The sequence below is a fragment of the Chrysemys picta genome, chromosome 8, assembly GCF_011386835.1.
Source record: "Chrysemys picta bellii isolate R12L10 chromosome 8, ASM1138683v2, whole genome shotgun sequence".
Classification (NCBI taxonomy): domain Eukaryota; kingdom Metazoa; phylum Chordata; order Testudines; family Emydidae; genus Chrysemys; species Chrysemys picta.
In genome coordinates, this window is record NC_088798.1 from 108,575,342 (window position 1) to 108,602,541 (window position 27,200).

General features: G+C 43.6%; 1 protein-coding gene across 12 annotated transcripts in view; it reads right to left on the reverse strand.

Moving 5' to 3' along the window:
• The window catches only part of EBF1 (EBF transcription factor 1), a 319,429-nt gene that overhangs the window by 102,504 nt on the left and 189,725 nt on the right, over positions 1–27,200 (reverse strand). For 6 of the 12 annotated variants that reach the window (XM_008170076.4, XM_065555158.1, XM_008170072.4 and 3 more), the window contains exons 7-8: positions 19,211–19,292; positions 9,550–9,691 (exon numbers count right to left, since the gene is read on the reverse strand). In XM_008170076.4, coding sequence (XP_008168298.1) covers positions 9,550–9,691; positions 19,211–19,292 — 224 coding nt within the window. The remainder of the gene's footprint in view (positions 1–9,549; positions 9,692–19,210; positions 19,293–27,200) is intronic. The other 6 variants (XM_065555157.1, XM_008170078.4, XM_008170074.4 and 3 more) reach the window with 1 other exon arrangement.

Sequence of the window (27,200 nt, forward strand, 5' to 3'; positions counted from 1 at the left end):
TGAAACTGCCTCCCTAATGTAGGCCTAAATCCCTATCTCGCCTTTGAAAATGATTTTAGGTTTCTAAGCCATTTAGATGCTTTTTGAAAAATTTCCCCTTTCCCTTTTATAATCAGGCTCCTCACCACACCCATTCCATTCAGTGAGGTCATAAGCCAGTGTGTGTGACATCACAGTTGCTTTCATGCTGAAGATTTTTTGTGCACAAAGAGGGGACTGTGAATGCCTGGAATGAATCAGAAATGCAGAAGACGCGGATTAGAAAAGATAAAGTGTCCGGTTATACTCAGGAAAAAAAATGTGGCTGGGACTTCCAAAAACACTCAGTGGGAGTTTTTTCAGTGATCTCAGAGGGAGCAGAGTTAGGCCAGGACGGAGCATTTTGGGAAATCCCAGGCCAAATTCATCAAAGCAACTATTGGTGGTGAACTATTTGTTGTGCTTTAATGATAAACTATATCAATATAGACCCAGCATCTAGAAGTCAACAAAGATACAATCCTGAGAACGGTCTGAATGGGCCAAATCCTGCCCAAACTACTAGACCCATGGACATCAGTGGAAATATTGATGACAGGAATCAGCTGAATGCGGTTACTCCCTGTTATATGCTCCTGCACAGCGTCCTAGGAAAAACTGATTCTGTGGAGGATTTTCAAAAGCACAAAGGGAAGCGAGGCGCCCAACACAATTTCCATTGAAAGTCAATGAGGCACCTTCCTACCACTGGTGCCTTCAAAATCCTGTCTTAAAAATTGAAAAAGAAAATGTTCTAAATTATCAAATGAAACAACCACACGGATCCTGATTTAGCAGCCCATCCTTATTCAGCAAAGCATTTAAGCACATTCTTAACTATAGGAATTGCTACTGGAAACTACAGAAACTATAGGAAATGCTATTGAAAATAACGGTGTTACAACACAAACAAAACAGGGGTGAACTCAGAATCACGCCCCCTTTCTCTCAGCCTCTCTCCTTGCCTCCCATGTCTGAAGGAGTATCTCAAAGATTGCTGCTCTACCACGTCTACTTCTCCTCGCGTGGACATTTCAAGGACATTTTATTCTTATTGTATTCCTACTGCTGCTGCTACGTTTTCTTATGTTTAAAACTCTGGACGGGGAATCTAACCTGAACTTTCCTGGAGAATCACCGTCTCAGAGGCCTGAAGTCATCAGATCAACATTCATGAGCAAAATGTCCCAACATATTTCTCCACCACTTTTGCACTTTTTGAAACTTTAAGTATGATATTACAATGCATAACGATGCAACATAGTAGGGAGATGAGATGAGTGAGATACAAGAAGAGCTCTCAGGTTTCAGAGTAGCAGCCGTGTTAGTCTGTATCCACAAAAAGAAGAACAGGAGTACTTGTGGCACCTTAGAGACTAACAAATTTATTAGAGCATAAGCTTTCGTGGACTACAGCCCACTTCTTCGGATGCATAGAAGAGCTCTGTGTGGCTCGAAAGCGTGTCTCTCTCACCAACAGAAATTGGTTCAATAAAAGCTATTACCTCATCCGCCTTGTCTCTCTAATATCCTGGGACTGACATGGCTACAACTACAGTGCATAAGTATAGTAGTGTCAATATTATTGTATAGCCCATGCATTTGGTTACATGGCACATTACATACATAAATGTAATGCATATCTATGCTCAATCCATAGCCAACTGAAATCAATTGGAGTCTTTTCATTGACTTCAGTGCACTCCAGATTAGGCCCATAGACAAAACCTGTCCTCGTTTATAGTACTAATAGTCTGCTTCATAAGCATTGAGATTGCAATTTGGATTTCAGTGGCTCACACCAACCCATTGGGTGCTATTTTCTGCATCAGTTTCCTGGCTCATGCTGTTGACTCATTTCATTGTTTTTGGAGGAGCTCTGTCAAATATCCATTTGGCAGCGGAAACATTCTGCAGTCCCAACAACAGATATTAGGGGAGAACTCCTGATGTTGATCTATCTGCTCACATAGCTCCAGGAAACTGTTTTAGTTGAAGTCATCGTCAAGCTTTGCAGGGAAAATGGAGGATTTCTTTACTGGTGAAGTTTTAAAATAATAAATAGGTTTTTTTAAAAAAAAAACCAACAAATTGGAAATAAAATTTCATCAATACTAAGCTTTTAACCCTGATTTTCCCCTCACTGAAATCAATGAGAGTTTTGCCATTAACTTGAAAGGGATCCTCTGGCTAAGATTTTCAAAAGTAACTCATGATTTGAGGTGCATCGGTTTCGGGGTGCCCCGCCTGAGACACCTTGAACTGGCCTGATATTCCCAAAGTGCTGAGCCCCCAGTCTCTGATAATCAGGCTCCTCTGAGTTGCCTCCAGAGGGGCATTCAAAATCTGCAGTCACTTTAGAAGTTCTTGGCCTTTATTTCCTATCACAGTACACACCGCCGAACCCGACTTCCCCCAGGCGATTGGGAAAGAACCCTCTTTCTACTAGAGCAACAGCAGCTAGGGGGTTTTTCTAATTGAGAGATAGCGAATGGAGGCATTTGTTTGCTTGGTAAATCTTTGGAATTAAATATTAATTCTGGTATAATAATGTATGGCTTTGCAATTGCCTGGTGTGCACATTTTGGGACATGTGAGAAAGGGAATGTCTGGCAAACTTCACCACCATTCAGGGACGCATCCTAGTGTCATTCTTATCCCCCCATGATGCCATTGTACTGGTGACATGGCAGCCAGCAAAGCAAATTGACATGTAACGAATGCTCATTACCTATGAATATTCATTGCCTGCTTGAGTGCTACTGAATGTAGTAATGTACTGGTAGCTACGAAAGTTCAGCCAAACACAGCAGCTAAGGTTTTTCTGTAATCGTGCTCTGATTCCATAAAGGTCTTGGAGAATTCCCAAAACCTTCATAAAGTCGAAGATACTGCTCCTAAGTTGCCAGCTTCTCCAAGACTGGCAACGGACATCAATATAATAACCTAGATACACAGAGAGTTTTATGAACTCCTGTTTGAGACGCCTGGCCTTGAGGAAGCCCGCTCTCTTGCTCTCTCCCCTAGTTCCCGTGGAGCTCTGAAAGCACAAAGAAGCAGAGCTCCTATCCTGAAAAGAGCCCCTTTGCTCTTGTGGAGGTTCGAGGCTCTGCATTAGCAGAAATTCATTAGTGCAGCTCAGTGGGACAAAATTTGGTTGACAGAATTTAGTGATCCAGAAACTGGAGTTGCGGAAATCGGGTTCTACTGCTACTACTACTTGATTGATCATATATTTTAAGGCCAGAAGGGACTATTATAATCTAGGTTTCAGAGTAGCAGCCGTGTTAGTCTGTATCTGCAAAAAGAACAGGAGTACTTGTGGCACCTTAGAGACTAACAAATTTATTAGAGCATAAGCTACTACCCACAGATGCATCCGAAGAAGTGAGCAGTAGCCCACGAAAGCTTATGCTCTAATAAATTTGTTAGTCTCTAAGGTGCCACAAGTACTCCTGTTCTTTTTATTATAATCTAGTCAGACATCCGGCATAATACTGGCCAAAGAACCTCACCCAATAATTTCTGCATCAAGCCCATAGGATATAGCTCAGACAGAGGTTATTTTTAAGAAAGACATCCATCTTGACTTGAGTGCAAGTGAAGAAGATTCAATGATATCCTTAGGTAAGTTGTTCCAGTGGTTAATTGCCCTTACTGTAGAAATCTTATTAGGATTGCACAGGGATCTTTGGGAATGAGTGCCATTTGTTTTTAGGGGGAGAACTACATGTTTTCTAAAACTAAAAACCTGACTTTTCACGACCTACTTTGTCCATCCAAACGGATAGAAGGCTGCAACTCCACCTGGCTATGCCTAATGGATTAAATCCAGATGTGGAGGACTCCCTTACATCTGAGATGATGTGGCTCCTATATGTCCACAGGGCAGGGAAGAGGTTACTATCATGCACCCAGTTATGTCAAGCTACAAACACACATAACAAACCATTATGTAAAAATCTGCCTGAATTTCTGAGTCACCACATTTATGAGGGAACCGATACGAGAAAGGGGACTTGGCAAAAGTCAAACACCAGAAAGAAAATTATTTCCAGCTTGAAGTTTTGCAACCCTTCAGCATATTAAGGCTTACTTATTATTATTAATATCCATGTTGTGCAATGTTGTTATAGTCAAATTTTTCTCCCTTGTGTAAACTTGGAGATGTCCAACAATCCTAGGTATTCTTTCCTAATAGGAAATAAATTAGAACGTTGAAGTAACACAATATTGCATGCCAATTGTACTCTATCAAAGAGGTACCATCCTAATGTTTTAAATATTTCAATATTGCCTTCTTATATAATAAACTAAGTCCAATGTATGTCTGGTTGTATGTGTGGGGCCAAAAAAGACATGTCTCTATTTCAACTCCCTATGGCCTTAAGGTCCTTCTGCAAAGCCCTATTAAGCTGCATTCAAATGTTGGCATCTCTGTGAATATTTTAATACCATATAACTCTTAATAAAAGTGTCTGTACATGTGGTTCTATTTTTCACTTCCTGGCAAATAAATAATAAATAATAATATCTCAGATGTAGCAGGTGCTGCCCCTCCTCCCAAGGGTTAGTCAGACAAACACCAACGTTTGCCTATTTAACCTGGGACCACTTCACACATTGCATTAGTCCCCATATTCGACTAGCAATTTTTGGATTAAAACCAGTTAAGGGTAAGGATAAATGTCATTTCTTTAAGCATGACCCCATTGCTCAGCGCATTAAAGTTTTCCTCATGGCATTTATCCCATTTCATTCTCCTATTTTATATTAACCGCTTAACTACTACGATACACACAAGCGGTGTGTTTTGCATGCAGTATTAAAGAATGCAGGGGTGAAAGGGTTAAAATGGAGTCGATACAGGAAGTTTCTTCATGTCATTCAAGTTCACCCCAGTTAAAAGAAGATCTAAGTGCTGTGGCCAAGTCATCTTTCTACAGCACAAGAATTAGGTCAGTAAGTCAGATCTCTGAATATCTTTTAGGAGGAATGAATTGATAGGACAGTGACATCTAGCAAAATTTTAGATATGAAATGGCCCATCTATGTCTGTATCGTGTTCTTACAATCTGGGCAGTTACAACAAGGTTTAAAGGCCTTCAGAACCGAGGCTTCATCTTACAGATTGTCCTCTCAGAATGATTTATAAAGGAGGGTGGATGGCACCATATTGTGAACGTAAAACAGAAAGCAAGACACCAATTAAAAGCCTCAGCAAACCCTTCACACTCAGGTCTCCTACAGCCTTCAGTGGGAGATACGCTTGTATGAAGTCTCTAGGAATAAAGTCAGCAGGTATGTATATGTATTGCTGAGCGGCTGATGGATTTTGAACTGGAAATACCGTTTTGTAAGAACAAGGCACTTGAACGTTATATTTCAGGGAACCCTGCCTTAAGCCACCAACAAAAAATGGTTATTTAACAGAGGTAGTATCTCAAGAAAGGCAGAGGAGAATTTGTATCAGTCTCTTTAGAGAGGAGATTGCGTACTAAAGTTCCAAACCCGCAACTAATATCACCAGCACAAGGTCCCGCTAAAGTTACTAGGACACTGCTTAGGTGCAGTCACTATATTTTGAAGGCTAGGGAAGTCTCTGGCTTCATAAGCAGTCTATAAAAAAATCAGAAATATAACAACAGTGGCAGGGCATTGCATTAGACATCACAGCTGCAGTTCTGAAATCAAGTCCTGTAGCTTGTCTGAAACATGAAAATGATATATTTCTTCTGTTGCTGCTGCTGCTGGTGAGACTGACATAGAACCAAGTCAGTCACCAATGAGCCTAATTCCTCAGTGATCTCACCACGGAGAAGGAGGAGGAGGGTGGAATGGGGAGGGAGAAGAAATAAAATTGGCCCTTAAAAAAAAAAAAGAGCATTTAAACTGCTTGTCAGTCGTCTGCCTGACAAGGCCACTTGAATGTATTCAGGAGTATTTGCATAAACGCTCACAGTGAGTTCACCGTAGCTGCTAGCGCTAATGGTACATAAAGTAATTTAGTCACTTCTCTTAGGCATCCTGTCAGAGTGATGAGCACCCCCTCTTTGCCTTGTTGCATATTAGATCATTAGATAATAAAGTGTTAGAGCATGCAAACTGACAGGGTCTCCGGCACGATCATTTTTTGAGGGCACTGCATTCTGCCAGAGAGGAAAAATAAGAGAGAGACTGATGCTGCAATTGGCTTTAAATTCAAGTAAATACACCCAGAGATTTGAAAAATTACTTTGAACCAAGGTAAAAGAGTTTATGCAAGAAACTCTGCAGAGATCTAGAGCCAAGAAACCTGAAAGAGTCCCTCCAGGCTTGCTTAAATGCTATCTCTTGCATACCCTTCCTTTTCCCCGCCTGTTTGGGTTTAGTCCTTTAAATTGTTTTGGAAAGGTTTTCCTTTTAAAATTACACCTTCAGATGAACTATAAACCAATATATATTATACCGATTTTAATCTATATTAGCTCTTCTCTATACATCTTACTGTATTTGTATAATTTAGAAAGGTCAACCATGTTAGCCCCATGGTTTACCATAAATATCAAACAAGCAAGAGTCCAACTATTTGTGAGTGAAAATGTGATAATTATTGCAAACCACAAATCACTGTGGCCTACCCTATTTATGAAATAATTAGCCTCTGCCTTTTGAAAAAAAGATATATTTATTTGAAAGATGAGCTTATTAACTCTCCAGGATCAAGGAGTATAGTGTGGGGATGTGAAACCATGATCTTGGTTTCTACTTATGTACAGAGAGATGAGTTGCTAAAAAGGAGCTTTCCTTTTACTGTCTGACCAGCAGGCTATAAATATAGATCTGTGTTGGAGATCCCAAAAATAATCCAGGCTACCTGCAAATGAGATGGTAAAAACCCAAGTGTGGAGACACAAGGCTCCTGAGTGGCTCAGAAGGTAAAACTTTCTGTCCGGTTTTGCTTTTCGGCTCCCAAAGTCTTTTTTAGGTGTCACACACACTGGAACTCAATGTTTAAAAGCAGCATTTGCCAAAACAGGTTTATAAAGAAAATTGTAAGGTTAATAATGCCTAAGAAAACCAGCCAGCAAGCACCCCACCTCACCACCTTCTGCCCCCACTTCTCCACAAACAACATCAGGTATTCATCATTTGCTGACCAGATATTTGCATTTGGGCTCAAAATCTCTAGATAAGCGCCTGGGTACATTGGGTCAGAGGGGTATGATAGTACACTTCTTGCAATCCAAACCTCATGATCAGTCAGAGCGCTGGGTCAGAGTAGCTGTGAGCAGCACAGCTAATGACTGGCAATCTGATATGGCCTGTATCATCCTCTCCCCCACTTGCCCAACACCTCCACAGAAGATGGGCGAGCCAAGGGTATTCTGCATGGACAAATCTGGGGAAGACAGCCCAGGCCTTAGGACCAAGGATCCAGGAACAGGAGTAAGAGGGACACATTTTGGGGAGGGAACTATGAGGGAAGCCTATTCCAATGGAGAGAGCTATAGACTGTTCCAGGAGTGGGGTTTAAGTTTTTGGTGGATGCTCAAAACTTTGGTGGGTAGGCGCCCCATTTAACATGTATCCACCCTTGAGTTCGGTCAGATGTTTTGGACAACGTACAACAAAAGTACTTGCTAAGTTTTGTTGCCATCCCATGCACATAAACATGCGTAGAGTTCAGTGGTTGGGGGAGACACAGGTTTAGCTGAAAAAAGGTTAAATGTCTGGCATGTCTCAAGGAAGGAAGGGATCTTTTAGTGCAGTGGTCACCATTAATGAGAATTTGTCAACGGTGGCCAAATAATTTCATCCGAGAGGTACCCGAGAATTAGACTGGATTAGATAATCACTTCTCACCCCCCCCCAGGATTTAGCAGAGGAGATAATTGTGGTGATTATGTGGTGCCTGTTGGCAAATGTTGACATTTAATGGCAACCACTGGACCTGAGGGTTACCTGAAAATATAGGTATAATTTTATTATTTTCTTCTTTTTGCACACAGAGCAACTTAGCGAGTGGGAGTGGTAGATACATGACAAGGAGGTAGCATTGCAGTATGTGTGAAGACAAGAATAATTATAAGTATGAGGAAAAAAAAGTATAAACTTAATCACAGGTAGGTATTCAAAGGTCCTCACTAGAAAAAAAGTGTATCTAGCTTATTTCTAACAAAGCCAAAAAATAAGCAGGTTTTGAAAGACAAGAGTTTATGTTAAAAAGATTGCAAGGTTGAATAGAGTGACGTGTCCTTTGTAAGGCTCTGCCTCTTGCTAATTAATAAAAGCAGTTTGCACATTCCATACAAAAATCGAGCAAACATTATGACAGTGGTTTGTTTATTAGATTAGGTTGTTGGCAAGGATGAAAAAAAATTCTATAGGATGAAGCACAGCTGAAAATGGCTCATGACCTACATAAAAAGTTAGAGTTAAATAAATACAGATGTAAGTTATGTTTATATAATGAGAAACGCTGCTGAGCTAAGAATTTTAGGTTAGTAAGTGCGAACTACAACCCCAATTCTGCAACCACTTATCCATACCTTCAACTTTACTCACGCAAGCAGTCCCATTGACTTCAACATGGCTACACACGTGCATAAAGTTAAGCAGAAGACTAAATTTTTGCAGGATCGGAGCCCAAAAGAAGGAGTAGAATAGAACTCTTTTTCATCAGCAATTCATCGAGTGGTGGAAAATGATATATTCTCCCATTATTATTATTTGTATTACTGTATGCAGTTTACGTTTTTCCAAGTGGCATTCACTTTCCTTGAGACAAATTTTATCTGGTTTCTTCTAACTATTTGGCAGAATATAACCAATTACCCATGCAATCCATGGCACACACTTATGGCACAAACCAGTGCAAGGGACTGGGTGCATTCCACACCCACGACTGTCCATGGGAGCAAGTGCCTAATGTGATCAGGATTATAACCCACTTCAAAAGACAAGGGACAATTCTCCCAAGGGACCGGGGGGAATTCCCTTATGCTTTTTGTTTTGTTTTGTTCCATTTTTAGAAGCAGTCACCAATTTAGAGGACAAAGCAAAAACAAAACATTAATTAGGTCCAGATTTTCAAAGCAGCTTAACTCTCATTTAAAAAAACTTAATGTAGTAGCCAGATTTTCTACAGAGCTCAGCACCCAGCAGCTACCAGAAATCTGGTCCCAATTGTGGGTGCCAAGTGCTTTTGAAACTCTACCCACCTCTTTTACATGCCAGGGGGAGCTGCGCCATTTTGAACACTTGACCCCAATTTTGGGAGCTGAGTGGAGGTGATCCCAAAAATGTAGACATTTTTCAGTAAAGCAAAGGGCAGATTTTTCATGAGAATTTTCTCAGGCTCCCCTGAAAACTCTAGTGCTCTGCTGCTTTGAAAATCCAAACCCAGTTTTTGGAGACTGATCTCTTAAAAATTTGGCCCGGAAGTTTGTTTCGACGACCGCAGGACAATTTGAAATGAAAAATGAGAGAGAAACCAAATAAATCCACATTTAAAGTAGCAATGTCAACCAACGAAAATGATATGCCTACCATGTTCCAGATAAGAAGGCGTACCTTCCGAGGGATCGAGCCGTCGAGCCCTCCGCCCGTGCTTGGAATTGTTGTGTACAAACATATTGTCCGACACCGCCAACACATGGCCGTCCACGTTGACTGTTGTCGACACCACAACCTGCGAGCACAAGAGCAAAACGGATCAACGTTTTGATATATTAAAAAAAAAAGAGCACAGATTGTAATAAACTCAGTTAAATAAATAACAGCTGGGAGCTGCAGAAAATTTCATCGCTATTTCGCATAATAACTGGTGCTTATGCTGTACAAATCTAACAAGAGACGCTATTGATGAGTGAGTCTTTGGCAGAGAAACCTTTTGATGCAGCTTTAAGTCAAATTGCAGAGTTTGTAGCTGTATGGCAGAAGGTACGCTGTTAACCATCATTTTAACAAGAAGATCTTTATTAAGGGTTTCTCCCCCCCCCCCCCCGCAAATACAAGGGCGTCTGTGTTTCACCCTAAATTATCCTTCAGTTTCTGTGCTGAAGTAGATAGCGCTGTTGACATTGCAAATGAGAATCGATTCAAAATAAAAGAAAACAAAAACACGTTTTGTGAAGTTGAGATGAGAGCAGCGTTCTCTTTCTCTCCCTGCCCCAATCTCCTCTTTTTTAGCCACAGTCACCAGGGATATCTGGACTTATCCCAAATTCTCCCGCTCTGAGCTGCATTTCAGTGTGTCTGGGGACAGTCTCCACTTCAGAGAAAGACAGACCTAGTCACCCTTATTGCCATCTGCGTTATGCTCATGTCTAGGGATCCCAACCAAGACCAGGATCCACTGTCCTAGACACTATACAGACACAATCTGAGATAGATCCTGCCCAAAGGAGTTTCCAATCTGGATAGGTAAGACACAAAGTGTGGGAGGGGAAACTGAGGCATAAATAGGGAAAGTGACTTGCCCAAGGTCATACAGCTGGCTGGGAGCAGAACCCAGGTCACTCAGATCCCCACCATAATTCCAGGACCACACACTGCTTCTCTTACCCCGTTCCCCGCTCTGACCCCTATGTCCTACACTAATGAAGTTCAGCATTTCAGGGTTTGATTCCAGTTGAAGAGAGGGCCCTGGGTAGACTGCCAGTTTTCCAAGAGCACACGTTGCCGTAGAGAACTTTGACTAAAACAATAAGAAGAAATGACCTACACTTCTCCTTATATTAAACAGGGAAAGGGATTAAAAACTGAAACCCACCGAGATATGTTTATTCATGCGACCTCTTACAACCAAATATAATAATTGTCTGTTAATTGCAGTTTCAGCTCCCACCTCATGCTTCGACATGTGAAACAGCAATCAGCGGCTCCGTTTAATCCACCTATTATGTTGACTAATTAACTTTGCTCGACAGTTTATTTCTTCCTCCATTATCAGCCCCTGTCAGCTGCAAGCACACTGCCGCACAGGGGGACCTCAGCCCTCTTGATTGATCACCGATAGATTGACATGCAGATTAATTTAATTAGAATCACCTCACTTGAGAAATGAAAGACAATGGCAAGGGGGCTAATAGATCTGCTCTTATAATGAGGCGAGCCTCCAGAGCCAGGGCAGAGGATTTCTGATTTATTTTGCTGAATTCCCCAGTCGCTCTGAAAGGCTCTTGCTTTAATTGTTCTTGGTTTTGAGAAGCTTTAGCCTCTGAAGAGGTGAAATGCTTTACAAGGATTGGCAAACATTGCTTCAACGCTCCCAGGAAGCGGCTACCTCTCAGCGTTGCTCCGATGGGGACACTTGAAGGATCACTTACAACAATTCAATGTCATCACTTGAATTGGATAAAGAAAATAAACTAAAAACTTTGCCATTCTACCTATTTCTCACCACCTATTAAACACTTAAAAATACAAAGTGAGTCAAGTGGCTAAACCATCTTTAGCCAAGCCAGGAAGCCTTTGTCTTTAAAAGGGGGAACGCAACAGAACAGTTTGCATGTCAGGATTTCTGATCTAGTCCATCAGAACACCATTCTGCAATGGATTTTTTTTTAAATACATATTATTAAAATACAGAATAAAGGATTCAGACAGTAATTTGGGGGGGAAAAAAGACAGCACCAAATATTGTAGGTAAATTCTTTTGAATTCAAACTAGTGGAGAAAAACATGCCAAAATGTAAAATTCCACAAGGATTTCAAATGGAATTTATCCTTTCCGCGCCTGGGGGGCAGAAGCAAGTTTTTGCTGTTTCCACTAAAATGTGACCCTACACTGAGTGGCACATAGCTTGCGAGAGCAGAAATGAGATTGCAACCATTGCAAATTCTTTGGGACAAGGATTTTTGGGCAAATCCTCAGCTGACGTCACTTGTCATAACGCCATTGACTTCTACACCAGTCTTCTGTGTTAGTCAGTAAAGTGCCAGGCACATTTAGGCTGATGTAGAAATATAATAAATAAAATAAATTAATAATAATAAATAATAATAATAATAGTAATAATCATAGCAGCAGAAGAATTTGAATTTCCTAGAACATCAAAAGCTTGAAATATTTCCCCCACAACTTGGCCCCAATCCTGCAAATACTTATGCATATGCTTCCTCTAAAGCATGTGTGTAGTCCCATTGAAGTCAATTAGGTTAAGCAAATGCTTAAAGTTAAGCATGTGTGCATTTCCAGGATCCAGAATTAAAAGTCTTCCTAAATTAAAAATAATACTAGCTTAGGGCCCAAACCTGCAAAGACTTGCACACGTAAGTAACCTCTCTCACACAAGAACTCCTAACATGGGAGTAACTCTGTTCATAACAGTAGATCCAACAAGGTCAGTTACGGGATCAGGCCTTTGTAATATTTTTCCCTCAGGTTTTGGAATGTTTTGATTTACTGAACTGTACCTTCCTACCTACCTCTTGACCAGGGAGTTTGATTTACTGCACAGAGACCACATTGGAGTGGTTCTTTGGAGTCGTTAGCAGAAGAAACTATAAAAGGAATCACCATGAGAATCTGTTTCCAGTGTCAGGAAATGCAGAAAAAAGTGGTTATTCTGGGTGTCTGTCTAAAAAAAAATGATTATTCATAGTGCACCTGTAAAAAGCAGCACACACGCTCTGCTTATTTCTTAAAATATACAATTTTATTAATGTAAGCACTCTGTTTTGCTAGGAATGTAAAAAGGATTTAGCACACACACATTAGCTAAATATTAATGCCATGACTATGTAGAGAGGAAAAATAGACTGTGTATTTGTTATGCACTGCACAGATATACTGGGACTTTTTCAGGGCACATATAGGCTTATAAGGTTCACTTTGATTTTTAATCCAAAATACAACCCTTGTCTCATTTTGATTTTGAAATTATCAGGATGTGTTTAAGTTCAAGCACATGCTAAAACTAATCGTGGAGAAATTGTAAAATTGTGTGTGGGGTGGGGGGGAAATCAAACTAGATGTGGAGTGGACAGTGAGACATCCGCAGAACAGCGGCTTTAGCAGGAGGGAAAAGAAACACTACAGTTTAATAAATGATTAATGAGGTGCTGACATATTAATGTAAACATGGGGACAACCAGGCCTGCCAAATCTCCAACCTTTCCAAATTTTGTCAACAAAACACATTTTTAATTTGGGTCAGGCAAACACGGAAAATGATTTTGAGCTTTAGCTTCAACCCGTCGTAGATTTTTAATCTAAATCCTCTATCAACACTGGGGGAAACTGGGGGAAGAGTCCTCCCCCACATCCTTTTACAACTTTATTCAGCCAGCCACCAGTATCATTCACGCTATATTATATAATGACTCTGCAAAGTATTCTGCCTGCCGTTAAATAGCTCAGTTGTGAATGTTTTTGGGAGGTCAGTTAAAAAACCTCTGAAACAAGAATGTTGGAGATCAAACTATTTATCCAGGTTTAGTACTGGGCCTGTTTATTTGTTATGGTGCATCACCTAATACATCAAAATTAAGCATCGCATAACTCCTCATTTTTAGCCACAGCCCATTAAGCTTTGCTAACTGATTAATACATAACGTGTTCCTGGTGTTTTCAATTTTCTCCGTTTTCCTGGCAGTGCCCTGATATTTTGGTTTATACCCCAGACACCTCGTGGCAAAGGCTGCAAAAATTCAATGACGATAATTTCCAGGCTTGAGATGTCTCTTGCTGCCATTTGCTTTAGGCCTTTGGCTTTGGGATTCACTAATCTGATGGTATATCTCACTGCTCCAGCTTCCTAATGGATGTCATGACAAAAAGGGATGGGAAACATCCTTATTTTCATCACCAGTTGGAGACTGCTTTGTGCAGTCTGTTTCCGTGATTCAGGTAACTCAAATAGACCTTGATTCAACAAGATACTTAAGACTGTGCCTAAAGTTAAGCAGGTATGTGCAATGCATTCAGGGAGATTACTCACATGCCTGAAGTTAGGCACATGCTTAAATACCTTGCTGAATTGGGGTCACAGCTCACACTGCTGTTTTCCAAGCTCCCTCTCCTCCTTATCCCTCTGGGGAGAGAACCTTGCATGTCCTAACTCCATTATCTGGGATTCGTGAAGCATCATTTTTGTCTCTTATGCAGATTTGCAGCAGGACACAAGTGGCTACCATTCAAACATGAGTGGCAGCATCCCATTAAGACAAGTTTGCAAGAGGTGGAGGTTGTGCTAAGCCCATCAGACAGTGCGGTAATGCGTTAGTGACTTTCTGGGTCTCCCTAATAAATGCATGTTTGGGGGGTTTATGCTCTGACTCGGCCACAAAAGTTTCCTCCCTATTGAAACCCGACACGTGTCAGCTTGCGTGCAGTTTTATTATAACAGCAACAACAAAATACCCAGGTTGCCCGGGGTTTATTAATTACACAAGTAGACAAAAAGTGTTTTAGTTCTGTGTGGTTTTTTTAGGGCAGAGAACCACCACGGGGCAGCAGACCAAGAGGGTAGTGGGGGCTACTGCCCCCACAATGGGAATATTGAGGGGAGTGGATATAGCTGATGTAGAGGCAAGAGGGGGACCCAGCTATATCCCATCCCCATGCAGGGGGGACAGGAGGGAGCAGAACCCAAAGCAGGGGTGGGGGAGCTGCAGCAGCACATCGGAGCAGGCCAGACCCCAGGGAGCAGGTAGGATTAGCTCTCTTCTCCCAGGCTTCTGTTATGCGGCCAGCGTATGGGGACCACACAGGAGTCACACAGTATATGCCTCCAGCCGGCCGGGAGAGACGGTCACTTATGTGACTCCTCAGCCCAGCCCAATCCAGCCACCCTGGGTCCCTGTGGAGACACTCAGCCCAGGGGAGGGGCAGGAGCATGTGTGCCAGTTGCCAGGCTGGGGTGAGGCCTAGAGCTGGGCGGGGGAGATGGGAGGGGGTGACAGCACACAGGTGCCAGCCACCGAGGGGGTAAGAGGGAGAAAACAGGGCACCAGCCACCGAGGGTGGCAGGGAGTACATGGCACCAGGTGCCAGCCACCAAGGAAATGCCGTAAGAACAGCCAGGATGCCCTCCCCGAGCTGCGTCTCAGTCGCTCCCGTCACTCTCCATCCTCTCCCCCTGCCCCCACCTTCACAGCAAGCTGCTCACCAGCCCCCATAATGCCATCGAATTACTATCTGTATTGCAGCAGCACTTAGGGTACGTCTACACACGCGAGGCCTGGCCGCGGCTGGCCTGGGTCAGCAGACTCGGGCTCCACACTCAGCTCCCCAAAACCAGCATACCCTCCGCCCCCTTCCCTTCACTTGTTAGCCATTTTGTGACTAAATGAGATAGGCTCCAGTTGACCCTTCCACAGTGAAGCCCACCGGGGAGGGAGAGAAAGAGGAAGGAAACTCTGCAAAGTTCATCCTCAGGTGGCATTAGCCTGGTGTACCTGGGCCTGTACTTTGCCACCACCACCTCCTGTTCCCCAACGCAAGACAGGGCCAGAGCATGGCTGCATTCCAGCAATCCCCAATGACTCCTTGGGCTTGGGGCCTTTTCCAGGCAGACAATGGAGATCAGCCCCAAAGATGAACCAGTTCCCAGATGATACCAGGATCAGGGTGGAAAAAAGTGGCATGAAGTAAGGAAGGAGGAGTTATGTTGTGTGAACGAAACTCCCTCACTTCTGTGTTGAAAGGCGGAGAGCCACGCAAACAGAGCCACATGGGACCATCTGGCCCCTCCCAGAAACACCGGCTATCCAGCTATGAACAGGAGGAGGGATAGCTCAGTGGTTTGAGCATTGGCCTGCTAAACCCAGGGTTGTGAGTTCAATCCTTGAGGGGGCCACTTAGGGATCTGGGGCAAAATCAGTACTTGGTCCTGCTAGTGAAGGCAGGGGGCTGGACTCAATGACCTTTCAAGGTCCCTTCCAGTTCTAGGAGATAGGATATCTCCAATAATTTAAAAAAAAAGACTTGAAATCTCCTCACTCTGACCCAAGCCTTTCAAGTTAGTGGGTGAGATCCTAGCCCCACTGAAGTCAATTGACCCCAAAGGGAGGTTTACACTGCAGCTGGGCGCGAGTCTCCCGGAGCGGGTAGCGCGGTACAAATAGCTGTGTAGACATTACAGTTCAGGCAGCAGCTCAGTCTCTCAAGCCCACCTAACCCCTGGGTCAGAGCTCAGTGGCTAGCCAGAGCGGCAACGGCCACACTGTGTGCTAGTGCGAATGCCTCTCTCTCCCCAGGCTGGCTACCAGCTGCAGTGCAGACGTACCCCAGGGGGCCAGGATTGCGCCCGTGAGCCAAAGGTGGATGCTCTGTACGACCACGCTGTGGTTTTGCTTGATACTTTTCTCCCCTAGAAGTGAAGAATGAAGCCTGTGTCTTCTACCCTCTCCAGTGACCAGCCGCTTTAGTGTAAGAAGTTTGTTGGTCTAATGCGAGAGCAACAAGTTCAAGAAGAAAACCCAGCTATTGCAAAAGAAAAAAAAAAAAGCACTGGCATGTAATGGATTTCTACAAGCTTTAATAGCTCACTGTATTAATGTATGAGCAGTGCTTTGCTCTGCTGAAAGTGATTAATTTCTTGAAAATGCTAAGGTCACGCTAATTGACATGACCTGTGTAATTAAGCAGTCTCTGTTTACACACTGAAAGCTCAACTGCTGTGAAGCTGGGTTTGCATGACAGAATGTCTTTACAAGTGAAGAGATCAACCACCTTTCTTATGCCCTACCTGCTCACCTACACGGGCTCCTGGTTGCTGTTCTGAGGGAACATGCAAAGGCATTACCATATGAAAATCAGCCCGTATCTTGGGGGAGTACGAAACTGGCAGTGCGTACATATCACGAGCCGTGTGCTTTGACAGGCCCCAGACCTGGCTGTTCATGCTAGAGTGCCCTACTGGCGAGAGCACCCTTGGAGAATACTTTTCCTCTTAGAGGAGACTCTATATTTTAATAAGTGGGAATAGCTCCCAGTGGCAGCACGGTATAGAGGATGGCACATGCAGCTGGACGTCAGGGACTCCTGGCATTCTAATCCCAGTTCTGACACTGACCGGGTGCATGACCTCGGCCAAGTCACTTCCCTTCCTGTATCCCAGCTGTACAGGAATAAATTATACTCACCTACCTTGTGGGGAACTACAGGGATTAACCTGTTAGCGTGCATACAGTAAAAGAAAGAGGCATTGAGTATTATAATCACTCATACAATGTGTACCACTTACAACTAAGTGCTGCGGTGGCTGGAAGGGGACTTAGAGCACCCTAAACTGCTTCACAGATGCTGGGCTTCTACACAGATGGTCCTTGGCCCACTTCCAGCCTCAACTACCTTTCTCTGACCCCCATGGATTGCGGGACAAACCCTTCGCTGCTTCTGGGTGAAGATTAACCCCAACCCCTGAGGACAGTCCTGAGTAAGAAACCTCATGGACCTTGCCTTCACTAAACTCCTGCATTGCCCCCAACGAGGGAGGGTCATTTCTCCACCTTACCGACCCTTGTAGGCAAAACATCCTCTGAACGATGACACGGGGGGTCCTTTGGGCACACATTTCTCACCATTGCCAATACCCGGCTGGCTCCAGCATTGGGAGGTCTCGTGTAGACAATGCTCCCATGGCCAGTGACGTTTTTAATTTCATATCCTTATGGCCCTTCGTTTTCAGTTTTTATTTTATTTATTTTTTCCTGGGGATTTATCAGTGTTTATTACCACAAGCCACAACAACAAAAACAGGTGAAAATCAGTGCAAAAACTATTAATAGTTTTTCTGGGTAAATACTGGGGTTTATTTTGGAGGACGGAAAGACGGGGGAGGGTGCGGGGGAGTATTCAGTAGATTAATGCTTTGATTTCCATTCATCAATGTGGTTTGCTGCAGAACTAAAACAGAACTCAAAACACGACACCTCGGAGTTGAAGAAAACAATATATCTCTAGACCCCAAATAAAACTTTTCATTTGAATAAACAGTTTACTGTTGTACACTTAGAACTACTAAGCTATAAATATTTACATTTAATAATTGGGCCACACCATTTGTAGCACATACACTCAACTTCATCCTATTCTCCTGTTTTTTGTTTTTTTTTAAAAACTTTCAAATACTTCCTTGTGTTCTGAAACATATTCTGATACAGATTTTGGTTTTCTTCCCGTTTTACTGTGTCAAATCTTTAAACAGTTATCTGCGAGCAGCTTGAGATGTATACGTGGCAGGCATGAGATTCATCAGTACATTCAGATGCGCACGCACTTCAGAGCTTGCCTGCCTGCCTGTTTGTTAGTCTAGAAGATACACACAATAAACATAGAGCCTTAGTTCAACAGGCAGTTTTGCATATACACACAGACTAATGTGTTATCGTAATACACCTATCTCAGGGAATGTATTGTATTTTCCCAATAAAACCAGTTAATTTTATACATTTGAATGATATAAAAGTAGGGTGAAAATCAGAAAAAAATGAATAAGACTTTTTGTATAACCTAGGAATTTTTTGGTAAAATTTGGTTTAAACTGAAAAGGAAGGAACTTACGTATCTTTTAGACTGGTACTGAGCATGGTTAAACAACACAATGGAAAAATATTGGTGGCTAGCTGGAGCTCTGTTCACCCCACCGCGCCCAGCCTATGTTTCCACGGGTGGGAGCTTACAATGGTAGGGAAGTATTTGCCAAAAACACCTTAGTGAAGAAAGAGACAGTGGGAGTTTTGCCTGAGTGAGGACTGCGCCAGTATAAAATGAATGCAATCTTTCAAAAAATAAAAAAAATCTTTCAAACTGCAGCAAATGACTCCCCAAGGGGAGCTTGTTTAGATTTTCAGCATAACCATATATCTGTTTTGGTGACAAGATTTCCCCCACTAATAAATATTGTTTGCTCACTTAAAATCTTTACATGAAGGCACAGTTGGGTCTTAAGGCAGAGCAGGATACCCTAGAGAGAAGCAACCCTGTGATTCAACAGAGAAACAATACAAGGTCACTTCTGTTTCTTCCCTTCACAGTTTTACTTCCTATGGGGATGGCATCATCTTCAAGTCTTCTCTTGCCCAGAGCATGACAATCCAAGAACTTCCTACTAATTTCTGCTATCATTGGGAATCCGAAAAATGGAGATCAGTATAGTAAATTTCAGCATCTTCCAGTTAATTCCCAGCTTAGTTTGGGTCAAATTATTTCTACCCCACCAGTTGATTATTTTTAAAGGAGGAAGCATGACATACTGACCTGGAATCTGCGCATGTCCCGGGGGTTTCCGGCATTTTTTAGGCAATTTTGGTTACATTTGAGAAAAAATTTCAAGAAGAACCTGTAGAGAAAAGAGACACTGCCATTAGCCTCTCAGATGCACGCAGCGTGTAGCACCATGCCCTTTCCTTTGTCTGATCCAACGAATCCTTACTCCAAGTAACAATCCTTACTCACACAAGGACTTCTCACATGGCCTCCAACCAGCAAAGCACTTCAGCATGTGCTAAAAATGACACGTGCTTAAGGACTTTGCTTTGTCACAGCCATACAGGTTTGCAGAATTGGTCCCTATGTCACTTTAAATGGCTCGTGTCACGGAATCATGCTGTCTTCCACAGCAATCAGGAAGTTAAAGAGACAGTTTCAGTACAGCAAAGAGAAAACAGAAGAATGCTGGCCAAGAAAACGTCTTTGCATATAAGAGGTCTCATCTCACAAGTTCATGTGTAGCGTGTAAACCTCAATTTGATGCAAAAATTTTAAAGCGTTCCGCACAATCTGAATCTTGATCCAACAATTAAACCAAATTTGTCAACAAAATTAAAGCTGGTTCGTGACAATTTGCATAAATGAATGAACAAAACACTGCGGGGGTGAGGGGAAGTCTTGATTAAAAGGCTGATCTCATGGAAGAAATGAAATGACTGCCCAGACCTATATGTAGCTTTAAGAAGAGACACTGCATTTTACAAGCCCCAAAAAAGCAAACATTTTACTGAAAATATTTTCTTCACTGTTATGCACCAATGGACCGTAAACCCATAAAGACAAGTCGATGAATAATAGTGGGTCTCATATTCCTGGCTCCCTCCTCACGAGCCGGGGTTTATCAGCCTTTTGTCCAAAACAAACTACAGCCAGGGCTCTACTAAAGAGAACTGTGTAAAATTAAATCCTGCACCAAGCTTTAAAACCAGGCACAACCAGACAGAGCATGATTATATCGGCAATAGCTGTTGATTAACCAGGCAGAGGCTAATTTACTCTGTCTCCACTTATAATGAGGCATCAGGGGATGATTGTTTGTTATTGTTTTACTTAAAATCAGAAAGTTAATTTTTTTCAAGCATCCATCCTGATCCCCGGTGAGAACCCACCGTGGCCACTAAGTGGCATAATTTGCATATGCCGAAATCAAGAAGGGCAAAACTGGGCTCGTTGCATGGAAACATTTCACAGCTCCATTTTGCGGGTTGGTATTCTGTGATGCTGCTCCCCTGCTCCGCTGTGGAACTGCATCCTAAAGAGGCCTGTTTGACTGTTGTGCCAGCTCCTTCACGCTATAAAAATCATATTAGACAATGGCCGTGGTGACAAATTTAAACTTCAAGGGGCTACTCTCATTCAAGGAAACCAAAGAGACCAACCGATATAAAACCATAAGGAGCCATAAGACACTTTCAACGGCGGATGGCAAGGGCGCTGTTTGTTTATGCTCAATTAAAGAGGGGGATAAGCCATTGCATTTTCTCATCAAGTAGGTCTGGATATTCAATAACCGAAAGTTGGTGCTATTTGTCGTGTGTGTGTCTTTTTAAGCCTCTAATGGCCAGCTGTGACAGCCTGACTCCGATTGTGTAGAAGGAGCTGTCAGCACAAAGCCCGGCATCTTGAATCCAGACAACTGCTTGCCACCAGTCGAAGGTCTGTACTCGTGCCAGAATGGATTTTGAGAGACAAGCAAATAGGGCATTAATTCCGCCAAAGAAAAACGAAATGCAGGGAGAGTTCAGGATCTTACACTTCAGATGATGGCTTTCCTGTCAACAGCCCATCATTTAGCTCGTGAGCTATGAAGGGCACGGACATCAGATCCCCTTGCCCTAAGCTGGCCCTGTCATGCGGAATGCTGGCAGAATAGTGAGACCACCCCTCTGCGAGAGATTGCTGGCTGAAATAAAAATCCTGGCCATCTGTTGGGAGGCAAAGACGTCCCTGTCAACTGGTGCCTGGAGCCTCAAACAGGCCCTTATGTGGCAAAGTCTCTCAGAACTGCTTATTCTTTAGGGAAAAGTCTGCTCTGCCCCAGGGGTTTACTAGAGAATTCTTCAGAGTTTTCCAGAATGTAGGAGCCAAGCAGCTGACCACTTTGGCTTGAACTTCCCTAAAGGAAAATATTACCGGGAAGGGAGGGTGGGAGATGTAACAGTTAAAAATATCTGCACTGAAAGATGGAGTCAAACGTGCCATGCAAATGTAGAAAACATTGATCATGTTAACATTGCATGGCATGTGTAAACACTGGGGGCGTGTGTGTGTGCGCGCTCGCACGGTGATCAACTCAAAAGCCCCCCCAGAATAGGCAAAGCTCTTAACGGAGCCCTCTTTATCAAAACTCTAAGCTTTTCCTCTGCTTAACAAGCTATGTCATTCTCTTGTTTTATAGGCTGGCGCCAGATCAAAAGCACCGAACACCTACATGAAATACAACAGCTGGTCTCTGGGGTCTGCAAAGTCTAATTCAAAAGCTCCACAATTGTACCATAGTGACATGGGTGCATCTCTCCTGAAGTCAATGGGCTTTTCATCCACAGAAGCTGACGAAGAATTGAGGCCTATTTATTTAGTTCTATCAAACCCCCCAAAATTGGTGAATTCTATAAACTCCAGGAAAGGAATTTTTTTTTTTTTAAAGCCACAGCATTTTGGAGAGGAATTTTCAAGACACAGAGCTTGCCCCTTATAATTTCTCTTACTTTGTTTTAAAAAGGAATCAGCTGATAAAATACTCTATCCCATCTTGAATTCTTATTCTACCGAGAGACAAACCAAAATATGGGCTGAATAATGTCTCAGAAAGCACCAACTAACGCAGGCTCGGTGGCCATGTGCATCATGTTTTGCCCTAACCCGTGAGAGACCTGGGTTTGATTCCTGGCAAGCAGAGTACCTCGCATCCTGTTCTGCACAAATCTCTGTGATCCGCTTCAGTTGGGTCGCACAGGTGACATGGAGGGAAGAATCTGACCCAGTGTTAGCTGGCTCTGAAGGGAAAACCACTTTTGGCTGGAAACCAGGGGGCTAGAATACCACTGCCTATCATGCTGACAAATACTCTCTCACTGTTTCCTTGTACTCCCCGGTGTTTCTGTATCCATCTGTTGTCCCTCGTCCTATTCTTAGATTTTAAGCTCGTTGGGGCAGAGACTGCTTTTGTTCTGTGGTTTGTACAGCACCTGGCACAATGGGGTCCCAGGCCACAACTGAAACTCTAGGCACTACAATAATACAAACAAATAATAATAATACAGAAACAGGGGACTCAGAGGCCACGTGAGTATACAGGATGGCTTAACTCAAGAGCGTTATCTTAGACTAGGTCCACACAGAACTGTTATACGGGGGTTGTACTAGGGCTGCCAGAAACTAAGTGGTGCACATGCTCTAGACGCAATCCTACAGTGATTAACACAACAGTCCCCAGCCAAGCCCCTACCTTTGGGTGTTTTACAATCAAACAAAACACATCTGCTAGCCCCTCCCACCCAACCCCCACACACAGATTAATAGAGCCAATGAATGAAACACACTGTGCCCGACCCCGCTGTAGAGTGCAGCTGTGGTACACGCCCCCTCTAGGTCTCTGGCACTGCGCTACGTGTACCCCCAATGCAGACATATTGCACACTGCCCGTCAATACCTGCACCCTTCAGGTAACACAGAACTGCTATACGAGGGCTGTACTAGGGCTGCCAGAAACTAAGTGGTGCACATGCCCTAGACGCAATCCTACAGTGATTAACACAACAGTCCCCAGCCGAGCCCCTACGGGCCGTCCAGTACGAAGGGGTGGTCCTCGGGCCAAGTACCAGTGATAGCCCCTTGTGGCCACTGCTCTTCTGGAGGCAATCACACTGGCCTGCAGATTCCCTGAGCACTCTTCAGCCCTTGTGCCTCATTGGGGTCCGTCTAGACAGTCCCCTTCTTTGCAGACCACTCCCGGGTCTGCCTTTTTGCAGTGGTTGCTGCTCCCCTGCCAGTAACAGCCTGCGTCATTGCCCAGCTCTCAGCCTCTCTCCCCCAGCTCCCGGGATGCCCGTACTTCACTCTGCAATGATTTCCCAGGTTGCTGCCTCCTGTTCCCGAATCCTTTCTGAGCCTGATCCTCGCGGACCACCTTCCTGTGCCGGAGGGGACCCCTCTCATGGCCAGATGTCACAGTGGAGGCTAGCTGAATGCCTCCAAAATGAGCCAAAGCAAAAGATATGTCTAGCATGGAGGTCAAGGTAGAGGCTCGAACCCGATATGACAGATGGAAGTACAATTCTGCTTCTTATTGGGGATCTGCCCATAACTATCATCTCCGTCCCGCCGTGGTTTCCGATCGCATGGCCAACCTGTCCTCAGAAAATAACTTTCTGCACTGGTTTGTGCAGATGCTGAGCTGAATCCACCACCCAGCGTCTACATTAGCTGATGATGGTGATGTGCGTTATCAGCCATAGGCTGACTACTTTTGTCAATATACAAACATGTCAATAGCATTCTGGGTGTCCCCGGGAAAACATAGCCCGTGTCCTCCATGGCTTTGTTCAGAGGTTGTCTATTCCTCCTGCCGGACTGCCCCTTGGGTGTGGTTATGATAAGCCTGGGTCTGGGTAATATAGTTTTTATCTGGAGAAGCTGCCACCCACTTTTTCAGTGAATTGAAGCGGAAGACCTTTGCACTGTCTGATCGAGTCAGACCTCCCAAACTCGTGGCTTCCCTCCAAAACTGAACATACTCCGGGATTTTGAAATCTAGACACTGTCTCCTTGACTTTCCTCCTCCGGTAGCACTAGTGTTTCATGGCCTTAGTCAAACCTTTCGGATCTATACAAAGCCTCAACTGCTTTGGGTTTACTAGCGACAATACAGTAAATCCAGTCAGCTGGTGCCTGAATTCACGCAAGAACATCTTATTTTATCATGTTATTAAGTACAACTTTCACTTTCTCCCTCCGCTTTCGGGACATTATTTGGTGCGTGCATATTTGGCAGCAGACTGGGATCTTTACAAGTACGATGTACTATATCTTTAATGCATCCCAGTTCCTTAAATACTTTGGATTCTTTCAGAGGACATTTTGCCTCTTGCTCAGAAGACAACCTGCTTGATCAGATCCATTTGCAGACTGCTCTTCAACCAAGCACACATGGGACATCCCACTCTGCCTTCCAAACCCCGCAGAGTGACGTCTGTCCTTGAACAGACACCCCAGAGTGGTTTTGCCACATAGGCTCATTTTTTGCTCACTATAGGAAACAATATTTTTTATTTTAGCATTGCAGTCGCTAATCCATCTGTAAGTGATAACCTTCTCTGGACCTAAAGATCAATTATACTACCGATAATTAGATCTCCAATTAGTCTAGATACAGCTTTTTCACGCAGGTTTGTAATATTATTGTCAATGGCCTCACCTGACAGCTTGGTTTTCTATGTATGCCTTTCTCGGTTTTGCATGCATCAAGTTATTCTTGACATTTTTTCAGTGACGTTGTCTAGCTGTTTGCAAATCCCCCCCATGCTCCCCCTGGAATCAACTGTAGCTTCTCAATGCCTCTGAGCTTGCAAATCACAACAGCATGGAGGATTTCACCCTTGCAGCTTTCTTTGCAAGACCATTTAACTTCCAGAAATATTAGAACTGTTGCAATCATCTCTTCCAGCCATATGCTAGGTTGCCTCTGAGCCTGAGGCAGCTTCATTTGCTCCAGTTTTGCCAGTGATTTAGTTTACTTCTGACACCATGTATTATAGGTGTGATACACAGGGCTGCTGGAAAGAAAGTGTTGCTTCTTTGCTGCTCCTAGCGCACTGACAAGGATCGGGGTTCTGAAAGGTTAACACCGCTGTCGCATGGCAGGGGTCGGTATTCAATGATTCCAGTGGCTACTCTCACACTTGAGATTCAACATTACAAGGCCAAATTCTATTCTCAGGTACACATGAGGAACTGCCATAGGGTCGGACTATACTGCAGGAACGTCCGTTCAAGGTGAGCTGCGTGCAAGATGCAGCGTCAGTCCTCATCTCAGTGCAACAATAGGCCCACAGTCAGCTTCATGCATCTATGGTAAGAATTTGGATCTGGGTTAAGAAAAACCCATTCTGAAGAAGTCCCCCAAAGGCCTCAAGCATGGAATAAACCACCCTAAACCCATATTTACATTTTAGAAGACAGAACTGAAGGGCAAACGCAGTAAAACAGTTCATTAGGTAACAGCTTGTACATCATTAATTATTATGCAAAACATGGTTAGAGATCCAGGCGGCACAGACTGACTTTCCCAACCCCTGGAAAATCACGTTTGGATGTTTCTATCAGTCCCCGCAATGCCGACAGTCGCAGAACAACAACAAAAATAGACATAACGTAAGGCATAAAAAAAAACCCTGTTTACACCCTTAGTGTCTGTTGAAGCTATTTTAAGAGTAGACGCAAGGCACGGTCACAAGAACGTAGGCTCTCGTCCTGGCCTCTGGCTGTGGCGTATCTGAATACAGACTGCATTTGCAGCCACCACTGCACCCTGGTCCTTTGAAAGGAGCCTGGGCGCTTCAGAGGAAGCTGCACTTTGCACAGTATCTTGTGCCCAAGGGGAATACTCTACTGATGCCTACAGGCATCTGATTCATGGCGAGTTGGACTTTACTCCTCAAGCGATCCCATCAGGATGACTCACCGGTAGAGCCGGTCAGAGAATGATTTTTATTCCCCCAGGTTGAAAACAAAGAAAACTATTATTTTGTCAAAAGTTTTCAATTTTCAGCAAAAATCAAAAAACAAAACCAAAGTTCAGCCAAAACTGGAACAGTCTGGTTCAGAAATGCCACTGCAGTGCCTCATGCTCCCACTGTCCTCTACAGGTTGGCCTCCTTCATCGGACTACGCCTCCCATAATGCACTTCTCCCCAGCCTTGTCCCCCCATGTCCCCTCTTTTCCTTTGTCCTTCCATCCAGTTGATTCCCTCCTAACTAAACCCCACCCTCAGCCATTTGCTGACCATCCCATTGTCCACTTTGTTTGTGGGTTATATCCCTTTATCTGTCTTTTCTATTTATACTGTAAGGTCTTCGGGACTGTCTATTATCCTGTTTTTGTACAGGACTGCTAAGCCCAGTAGGGTCCCATTGTTGGTTGGCCCGTGATAAAAATAAACAAAACAATAGTAATATGCGAAGGATTTGACCAGGGGCTCTTGCAGGCCAACATGAGGAGGGTTATAAATTAAAACTAAACATTCTTTTAAAAATAAAATAAGATCCGAGTGGGAAGCAAGACACATCTCTCCATCACGGCCCAGAGGGAGATTTAAGAGAATTCAAACACGGAGGGTTAGCAGTAGGACTTTCTTTGCCATTGCCACAATAAATATGTCTGTTGAAGGGGAAAACATCGTTGGAAAGGGAAGACCTGCATTCCTGATGCGGAAGAAAAGCTTGTTTGTTCCCAGTACATTGGAGAAATTGTTCGAGAACAGTTCATCCATGTGAAAATATGACAGCTGTAAGGCTGCCAATCTCAGCGAGACCTGTGGCCATCCAGTGAGTGAGTGCTGCTTGCACAACTTAAACCTGTCAGAGGGCAAACAAAACCTACCCAAGGTTTCAGAGGCCAAACAAAACGTGCCCAAGGTTTCAGCGCAGGGCAATACTGGACTCTGGGATTAGAGGCTGTCAAACAGGGTTTTCTATGTGTCCGTCTCTCTGTAAAATTAGTAAAACCTCCAAAATACGAATATTGATGTAATATCTTGCAACTGGCCAGCAGATGAAAGAATTTCAGGGCCATTTTGCAGGAAAACTCCAATGCAGCACGGTATTTAAGCATGTATATAACCCAAAGCACATGAGTAGCCCTACTGACGCCAATGGGAGTACTCCCGTGCTTAAATACCCTGCTGAACCAGGGCCATTATGAGCTGAATCACCTCCTCCTGTGCTAAAACCATGGGAAGGAGCGCAGGGAAGGAGCTG